The sequence below is a fragment of the Olea europaea genome, chromosome 9 (assembly GCF_002742605.1).
Source record: "Olea europaea var. sylvestris chromosome 9, O_europaea_v1, whole genome shotgun sequence".
In the NCBI taxonomy this organism is placed as follows: Eukaryota; Viridiplantae; Streptophyta; class Magnoliopsida; order Lamiales; family Oleaceae; genus Olea; species Olea europaea.
Genome location: NC_036245.1, coordinates 1,454,744 through 1,464,972, shown reverse-complemented (window position 1 = coordinate 1,464,972; position 10,229 = coordinate 1,454,744). Strand labels below are relative to the sequence as shown.

Sequence of the window (10,229 nt, the reverse complement as noted above, 5' to 3'; positions counted from 1 at the left end):
ACAAAGACTTATTCTGTACTTCCACCCCATCCCCACCATTGTTCACTATATATAATTCAAAAACAACCCAACATATAATCACATCAACTTTCTCTATTGTTCTTTGGCTTAACAAAACACAGTTTTTCCTTAGAAAAATCAATTGTTTCTTGATTTATACATTTCGGCTTTGGCTTTAGGTATATGATTATGAAGACTGGTGGAATGAAATCTTTTACCCCATTAATTTTCTTGATCTTATTTTGCACATTAGCTACAGTTTCATTGGCTTCCCTAAAAGTTGGTTACTATCATTATAGCTGCCCTTCTGCAGAAGCAATTGTAAAGAAAGCAGTGCAGAAAGTTGTCTCAAGAAACCCTGGCATAGCAGCAGGCCTAATTAGAATGCATTTTCATGATTGCTTTGTTAGGGTATGCCTTAGTTATATTTCGTTTTTACTTTATTATATTGAATTAAGGATCAGAGATCAGTGTATCTGTCTCACTAGCTGATCATTACATGACGGAATATTTTAAGGTACCTGCCATGTCTTTTTGCCGCCATAGAAAGACTAATTTGGTGTAGCGTTTCTTGTTTTGTAGGGGTGTGATGCTTCGATCCTGCTTGATTCAACACCAGGTAATCCTGCAGAGAAGGAGAATCCGGCAAATAACCCGAGCTTGCGTGGATATGAAGTGATTGATGAGGCGAAGGCTGAACTTGAGGCCATATGCCCACAAACAGTCTCGTGCTCAGATATCATAGCATTCGCTGCTCGTGATAGTGCTCAAGGCGTGGGTGGAATAAAATATGCGGTGCCATCAGGGCGTCGTGATGGAAGAATATCCCTGGAAGACGAGGCAGGTCAGAACCTTCCTCCTCCTACATTCAACGCCCAACAAATCGAAGAAAATTTTGCACGAAAAGGTCTTTCGTTACAAGACATGGTGACTCTTTCGGGAGCACATTCCATTGGAGTTTCACATTGTTCTTCCTTCTCGAAACGTCTGTACAATTTCAGTTCAACCCAAGGACAAGATCCTTCATTGGATCCTATGTTTGCTAGAGCGTTGAAGAGAAAGTGTCCACCAAATGCTGCAAATGATCAAACTGTGCCACTTGATGTGCGGACACCAAACAGATTGGACAATAAATACTATAAAAATTTGAAGAATAATCATGGGGTGTTAACATCTGATCAGACTCTTGTGAATAGCCCATCAACGGCTGGGATTGTGAGGGAAAATGCCAAGAATGAAATGGCTTGGAAACATAAGTTTGCAGCTGCAATGGTGAAGATGGGATACATAGATGTCCTAACTGGAAACCAGGGAGAAATCAGGAAGAATTGTAGGGTGGTGAATTAGATCATTAAGTTAGATAGGGATCATCCCCTTATTATTTAAGCTTAACGTTCTTTAATTGGTGATTCAATTGTAATTAGATTTGTTTTGGAAATTGATTTTAGGTAATTGTATTCACACAAACAATTTTCATTAGTTAAATTACATTTTAATTTTATTTAAGGTTCTTAATCTTTACTTATTGTAACATTTATATTCCTAACTTTTTTTTTATTGAATTTTTATTTTCAAACTTTTATTAACAGCACAACTTGTCTTCGACAATAGTTTTTGCTAAAATATAGCCCTTGTTTAGTAGGGTTTAAAATCAGGTTAGTAGATTTTGATAAAAACTAATGAAATGTGTGGTTAAAAAGTTGTAATTCCTTTGAAATATGTAATTAAAATTAATTTTTGAATTTGAGATAGATCAAAATTTAAATTTTAATCCCTACCAAATAGGGCTATAATATTATCATGAAAGGTTGAATATTAGAATGCATCGAAAAGAGTTTGAAGTGCACCACCTTTTTATTGTATGAAAGTATGCAACATTTATCAAACTTATGTCCTCAACTTTTTTTACATTTTATCGTTATTTCCATCTCTTTCCATTACTTAGCAAAGAGTCCTTGATAACGGTTTCCATCTAAATTCTATTAAGAGAGAGTCAAAGACGTTTGCTCCTTGTATTTTGTAATGGAAAAAAAAAACACAAAATTACAAAATTACAACTAAATATTTGTCTCATTAACTTTTAATATTTAAATTGTGATGCATTTATTTAAAAAAAAAAAAAAAAGAATTTCACGAAGGATTTCGATCTTAATATGAAGGCTCTAATACCAATTGTTGAATTTATTTGTAATCATGCTAATAATCGAGAATCACAATTCAATAAATTAATAAAACGAATTCATACATGTGGATGCCATTATTGATATGAATAATAGCTGTAATAGCAGCCAAAATCTTCTCCTCGTTGCTCCTCACAAAGTATTAACTATCAATAGGGCAAGCTAATAAAACAAATGTAGAGGAGAGGGGACCTAGCCTTTATATAGGAAATAATTGAGCCGTTTCATTACGATTAGAATTCTAATTAGGGTTTATTTTCGACCCACATGTTTAAAATTACCACATCAAATTAATTACAACCTGTAAGGTGGAAAAGGCCAAATTTATCACTTAATAAATTTGGCCCAATCACAAATATCATTATGAGCCACATATCTAACCCGTAAAATTTACAATTGAATGTGAAACCCACATATGAAATTATTCCAACAGCTAGGAGTTCTAAAAATGGGTAAGTTTTCAACAAATGAGTTCTAACAATGTGTTAAAATGTATGTGTGAAAGTTAGTTGATTGATGAAATTTTGATATAATCAGATCTCGTCAATAATCTGTTAGTAAATCATTATGTAAATGTAGCATAATCCAAAATCCAATTTGTCAAAGAAGTTTCACACATATTTCAACTTAGTCATCGAATTTTAATTTGTCCTTGATTAGTCATAGCTCATATGATGAGATTTTTGAAAAGTTTAAAATTATTTTTGAGATTAAGAAGTTATATCTAGATTTGTTTGAAAATTTTTTGGAAATATTTTATCTTATTCGAAAATCTTCTATATAAAATTAGCTTAATATTACTTTCTCAACAAACTCTTCAATGAAGAAAATAAAAAATAGAAGCCCTATCGAATGAATCTCTAATGTCCTTTGAAATTTGTTTGCAATCAACCATCGTCCATTAGTCCGTCTATAAAATTAGTGACCAAACTTATGTTGCAGACGGAACGGCACACGTGTAAGTACCTCCCAAGTTGTTGTGTAACATTAAAAGCTTGTTCGTCTTCAATTATAATCTATTCATATTCATAATGTAAATATCAATGTCAACCTTTATTTTTAATTATAAGTTTGATAAGATCTACAATTACTACCTATTATAATTTAAACAAATAACATTAAGCCCCTGTTCGTCTTCTATTAAATTAAAATTCTTTTTTCTCAAGTTCATTTTTAACCATACATTCACATAATAAATATTTTGCACGTTAATTCAATTTTTTTTTTATCATTAACCACACATTCTACAAAAAATCATTATTCCAAAATTTAGCCCCTATTTTGTGATAAGTATAAAAATGAGCCGTTTTAACTTAAAGGTAGTCAAAAAGGAACTTATTTTAATGAAAGATAAATAGGTGCTAAAACTCCATTAAAGAGAGTCAAACATGGATTACAAGTCTAAATTCCCAATTTTCAACAAAAGACATTGAGATTAAAATGGGTGGAATAGTATTTTGTTGAAAAATAAGTGATTGAAAAAAAAAAGTTTACGATTTACATGTAATATTATATTATGAAAGATTGTGCGATTATAAATAGGAAAGAAAAAAATGAAACGTAATAGAATATAATGAAATGTAATTTAATGAAGGTCAAATGGGGGCTTAATGGGGGATAGGCAAATAACCCTCCAATCAGAGCTAGTCAACACCAATTTGATCAATCTAATCACTGTGAAATTTGACAGCTGGTGATTTTTTAAATTTCGTTTCATTACCAATAGTACACAGTCCGTATGCTGACACGACCTTCCAGAAAATAATCCCAGCCTACTGAAAATGAGTTTTAAAATTATAATTTTTTGAAAACTATGTAATTAAAAAATAGCAAAAAAAAAATTCATGTACAAAATATTTTATTGTAAAATATGTAATTGACATTGAGTTTGAAAAAAAAAAAAGAATTTTAAAATAATAGTAGACAAATAGTGACTTATGGTTTATAAATTAATTATTATTTGAAATAATTAAAAAATAAATTTTGACAAAATTAATAAATTGCATTTGAAAATTAATAAAAATGGTGTGTTTAAGTCACTATTTGTCTACTATTATTTTAAAATTCTTTTTTTTTCCAGACTCAAATTCAATTACATATTTTTACAATAAAATATTTTGTACATGAAGTTAAAAAAATTTGCTATTTTTTTAGTTAATTTTTATTAATTTTTTAACTAAATCATAAGGAGTTAAGCCATGTTTGATGGACATTATTTAAAAATAATAATTTTTGGATAGTGGTTTATGGGAGAATGTGATTAAAAAGTAGAGAAATTTTGAATTTACTTGAAAATATTTAATTATATAAATGTGTGGTTAAAAATGAATATAAAAAATTTTAAAAAATGTTTTAAAGAATGGCAAATGGGAACTAAGGCCGTTTGGCCCCATTTTTCAAAATTAAGATGGGTGGAATAGTATTTTTTTATATAGGTAAATGAAAATTTCATTGATCAAAATTTCTTGTACAAGTACACCGGTAAATTTCATTGATCAAAATTTCATGCCTTAAAAAAACTCAGTGTGTATTTTCTAAAGAATCTTTGTATGGCTTCTAGCAGGCTCTCGGGTAATGGTATAGAAGATTTAATTCTTTCATCCAAAGACTTAGTTTTAAAAAGTCAAATTATGATCCTTGTTTCTATTTTAAAAGTGTTGAAAATTCTGAATCCTTTTATTTGCTTCTATATGTTGATTATGTGCTTTTAGCTGGCCATGATAAGGTTGCTGTCAATTCTCCGAAAGAAAAATTTAAATCTATATTTGAAATGAAGGATTTAAAATCTGCTAGAAGGATATTAGGGATGGAAATAAAGAGGGAGAGAACAAATGGAAAATTATTTTTGACACAAGAGTCTTATATTGAAAAGATTGTTAAGAGGTTTTCGCTAAATGAGTTTAAACTTGTCAATTTGCCCTTATCTGCCTGTGTGAAGTTATCTACTGATCATTCACCTAAAGCTGATGATGAGTTCAACAGAATGGCAAATATATCCTATGCTAATGTAGTAAGTTTCGTCATGTATGTTATGGTATGTTCCAAGCCTGATATTGCCTTTATTGTAAGCGTTTTGAGCAGATTTATGAGTAATTTAGGTGAGCTTCATTGGGAAGCCATGTAACATTTAATCAGATATATAAAGGATACTCAGAAATCAGGACTTGTGTTTAAAACTGATAAAAATGGCTTCAATTTGAAAGGATATGTTGATATGATTTTGTCAACAATTCTGATAACAAAAATTCTACTTCTGCATACTTTTATGTGCTAAATAGTACTTGCATTAATAGGAAATCTTAGTTTCAAAAATTAGTTGATTTATCATCTACTGAAAGTAAAGCTATAAAAGAACGTCTTTGGTTGAAAGGTTGGTTAAATAAATTAGAATTTATAGATAATAAGGTAGAGGTTTGCTGTTGATGCAGATACAAAGGTGATATCATTGAATAAATTTTAGGATTCTTTAGCATTACTGAATCTTGAAACTAATTATTTCTCTATTTTTATAACAGATTGAAAGGAGCAAATGATCTGTAAAATAGAGTTCGAATCTATCTATAGAATCCCAAAATGTAGCAAAGGGGGAGATTGTAAAGATGGGTTGCTACATTTTGAGGACCCAATTTAATAAATAAATAAATAAAAACATTCCTTTTAGAGTAGTTGTTAGTATGAATACGAGAAACTCTGTTACAGTCATTTCTGTACATTCAATGTACTCTACGTAATCTGATCCAGCAAGAATTTTAAGTCAAAAATCAATCCATTGCCGATCCATTTTTAAGATGATTCCAGAATAGTAAAAGCGTGTTTTCATAAGTGATTAAGTCACACCTTCACAGGATGCTTGACATTTGGAATATTTTGCATCATTGGATCCATCTTTTGGGCTTATCCTATATAAAAGTCACTTGTATGTCCTTATGGTTTCACTACTTGGGTCTTGTTATCTCTTCGTCTTTGTGAAAACTCTCTCTATGTTTGTGTTCATATTTGGTAATCAACTAGATAATCTTGAGTGATTTCTGTGTGAGATTATTGTATTTGAAAGAAGGATATAGCAATACATTTCTTTGTGAGTGATTGTTGCTATAAGAGAGTTCGAGAGATTGAGGTTTCATTGAACCCTTTGTAGTTTTTGTAATGTATTCAATCTTTGCCAAATTTTGGAGCTTCATAGTGGATTCGAGCAATATCCTTAGGGATGTTCAATAGGGGATTATGCGTTAGAAGCCGTCATTGAACCTCCGGGTCCTTTGGCCAAAAAATTCTCTGTTCTTGTAGTTTTTGAGTATTTTCTTTGCTGTTTTACGAAGGAAAACTTCAGTAAAAACGTCAATCTGTTTTTCTAGGACCATCAGTTGGCTAGAAATTATGACTGCAAATGCATGGTAAGCACTGTGAAACTGCTGATTTGGACCAAAACTTCCAACTTTTTTCCACACGCTAATCAAATATCTAGCTTTTTAGCCCTATAGAAACCCATGCTTCATGTTCAAATACATATTTATTTTCCAGCGAGTAGAAATGGACTCAAAAGTATTGACTTTGGTTGGTGCATTGAAGCATGTAGTCATATAGAATTGCAAACAACCATTTCAAACTCTGGCCCGCCACCAAATACCACTCCCAAGCATCCTTGAAGTTTCATCACCGCCGTAAATGGCTTTCGTGTCCTCCGATTCCCACCTTTTCTTCCTCTCTCTCTTCAAGCTAATCCTTCTTGTTCAATCAAAACTAGAAATTGACCCTTTTGATCAAGATGCCCTCTTACTTATTAAGAAAGACTTGGGCATTGGAGGTCAACGACGTCCTCCAGGAAGTCCATGCAACTCAGCTGGAGTGTTCTGCGAACGAAGATTCAAAAACAATTTATATGTGCTTAGAGTTACGCGTCTGGTCTTTGAATCCCAAAATCTCGAAGGAAGACTTTCTCCTTCAGTTGGGAAGCTCTCCGAGCTGAAAGAGCTTTCGCTTCCAAACAACCAACTGGCCGGCCAAATTCCGACTCAAATTTTTGATTGCAAGAAACTCGAGATTCTAAACATCAGAAACAACAAATTTTCTAGCAATTTTCCCTCTGGATTATCATCACTAACCCGCCTTCGTGTTCTTGATCTCTCATTCAATAAGTTTTCCGGGAATTTGAAATTCTTGAAGTACTTCACCAACCTGGAGAGACTCTATCTAGCAAATAATATGTTCACCGGAAAAGTACCATTATCTTTGAGATCATTACGGAATCTCAGATTCGTTGACATATCTGGCAACAGTTTACTCGAAGGTTCAGTGCAAGTTATGAATCAAGCAACCTATTTATCCTCACAATCGACCTCGGACAATGTTTCAAAGAGGTACGTGCTTGCTGAAAAATCGATTGGCAAAAATCTAACCTCCACAACGACACATTCTTCGGGTAAGGTCTCTAGTGGTATTAACTTTGAAGCTACTATGTCCATTGAAACAGAGCATAAGCATAAGAAACCAAAAAGGGAAGAAGTTAAATGGATTATCAGCATTCTAGCTGGAGTTTTAGGGGGCTTTGTTGTTGGGTTCGTTATTTCCCGACTCTTTAAGTTTATCAAGTTATTGATCAAAGGAGGGAAGAACGAAAGTTTGAAAATTTTCAGTCTATTAATCAAGAATCCCAAGGACCTAGCTTTCCTAGAGAAAGAGGGTGGACTAGCATCGCTCAAAATCATAGGCAGGGGTGGATGTGGAGTAGTTTATAAAGCAACTTTACCCAGAAGTGGTGGAATGGAAATTGCTATAAAGAAGATACCTCTTCCCCTTAACGTTGAAGAGCTTTCCCAAGAAGACAGCAAGCTTATGAACAAGAGGATGAGACAGATAGGATCGGAAATTCGGACAGTGGGTCTAATCAGACACCGAAATCTACTTCCTTTGTTAGCCCACGTGCCACGGCCCGATTGTCATTACCTGGTGTATGAATACATGAAGAATGGTAGTCTACAAGATGTGCTCCAACTGGTCTCACAAGGGAGAAGAGAATTAGACTGGCTTGCACGATGCAAAATCGCATTAGGAGTAGCTGTCGGCCTCGAGTATCTGCATATGCATAATATCCCGCGTATAATTCACAGAGACATCAAGCCAGCAAATGTCCTCCTTGACGATGAAATGGAAGCTCGAATTGCTGATTTTGGTCTTTCAAAAGCAATCTCTGAAAACCACACTCATGTTTCAACTTCGAATGTGGTAGGGACACTGGGATACCTCGACCCACGTATTACCAAACATTTACCTTCACTGAGAAGTGCGACATATATAGCTTCGGCGTGTTGCTAGGAGTTCTAACGATGGGTAAGTTTCCGACAGATGAGTTTTTCCAACACACAGATGAGATGAATTTAGTGGGGTGGATGAGAAATGTGACGAGATCCGAGGATCCAAAAAGAGCAATAGATCCAAGACTCATAGGAAATGGATATGAAGAACAGATTATTTTAGTTCTCAAAATTGCTTGTTATTGTACATTGGATAATCCTAGAGAGAGGCCTGACAGTAAAGAAACCAGATGCATGTTATTTGGTATCAAGCATTGATTGTACAAGAAAATACTATGTAACAAATTATGTTTTTGAGTGCTAGTACTCAGCTAAAGAAATTTTAATAAATATAACAATGTTGCACTATTGTAATCTCAAGAGCCAAATTCGTTACATTCCGACCCTTGCTCTTCATGTCATTGCAAATTTACCTACCTCATGTACGTAGTCACAAAAAATAAGCAACGAATACAAGTAGTGTTGCTCCTCCACCCAGGCAAATCTAACAAAGCTAACTGGATTGGCCCAAGAGATACATGAGTTGGTCTAGAACTAGCAACTCTGAGCATTGAGTGGGAAGGAACCTTGGCTTGAGCATTGTACAAGTTTTTAAGTCTCCTTTGGGCCATGGCCACAATTATTATACAAGGGAAGGCCGAGTCCTTGGAAGCAAGTTATGGACACCTATTGTCGAGAGCTGGGCTTGATTTGTAGTGCTGACCCATTCTGTCTCGCCCATAAAAATCAAATTCTCTCTCTTTTTTAACAAGGATTTCTAATCAGTAAAGGAAGGTCAACTCGAATCAAGTGATGTCACTATATGTCCAACCAAGAATGCCATAATTAATTTTAGTTTCAACTCTTGCAAATGTAGGAGTAGTTATGAATTATTATCTTCAACCGGGAACTTAATAGACTTGTACAAGTGGTACCTCTAGATACTTGATTACGGAAACTTACACTCCAATAATTTTTAGATTCACCCTTATTGGTAGCCTTTTGAATGCCTACCAACTCTCATGCCATGTTTGTATAGGGAATTAAATTTATTTGATCTTTCAAATGAATCATTATTTGTCTTTGATTGTGAGATTCCAATTAATTGATTGGGAATTAAATGTTATTTCTCTAGTTTATTTTATTTTTGGATAACATTAAATTCTTTTTGGCACGAAATGATAGAACGTTGACTAGTCAGTATTAAATGAGCAAAAATGTGGTTCATTGTGGTATCCAATCTTATCAAATATACTACATGCCAAACTTCATGTTATTGCGTAAGATTTGGTAATTTCCTACAATAGATCACATAAAGGGCTTGATGTCAATGTAAATCAATCATTCTCGGTAAAGATATCCATTAAACATGGATATTTTCTCTAAGAAAGAATATTTTTCTCAGTAATATTCTATCTATTCCGCAAGATGTCAACATCGCTCTAAGTATCATTTTCTTTATTACTGTGATACTCCACAAATCCACGTGATACAAAACGACACCACAAGGGCGGGGTTAGGAATGTTAGAATCCTTAGTCAAATTCTTGCTCTTCTTCACCTAGAACTTTGCTTGACTGTAGCCACCACCAAACTACTCCTCTATTGGAACTTCGCTGGTTGGAAAAAGGATCTAGAGAGATGGCTAAGCATTTTTTATGTCAAAAAATGGGAACTGTCCATGGGAAATCATTAGGGTTACAACAAATCAAAGGCTCTAGAATTGAAGGGTGTTTTCTTTATCATTAAAAAAAAAAAAA

The 10,229-nt window shown here is 33.5% G+C and overlaps 1 protein-coding gene and 1 pseudogene across 1 annotated transcript; both read left to right on the top strand.

Moving 5' to 3' along the window:
- The first annotated feature begins 72 nt into the window (after positions 1 to 72).
- On the top strand, positions 73 to 1,506 carry LOC111400018 (peroxidase 5-like). Its single transcript, XM_023027494.1, has 2 exons — positions 73 to 411; positions 583 to 1,506. The coding sequence occupies exons 1-2, from the start codon at positions 184 to 186 to the stop codon at positions 1,345 to 1,347; spliced, it is 993 nt and encodes a 330-aa protein (XP_022883262.1). The 5' UTR covers positions 73 to 183; the 3' UTR covers positions 1,348 to 1,506.
- Positions 1,507 to 6,610: 5,104 nt separating this feature from the next.
- On the top strand, positions 6,611 to 8,839 carry LOC111399371 (annotated as a pseudogene).
- Positions 8,840 to 10,229: the final 1,390 nt, after the last annotated feature.

Bases quoted from the DNA above. Each gene is read 5' to 3' on its own strand.
- LOC111400018 (XM_023027494.1), top strand. From the start codon at position 184: ATGATTATGAAGACTGGTGGAATGAAATCTTTTACCCCATTAATTTTC. The intron at 412-582 runs GTATGCCTTAGT...CTTGTTTTGTAG, and splicing joins TTCATGATTGCTTTGTTAGG to GGGTGTGATGCTTCGATCCT.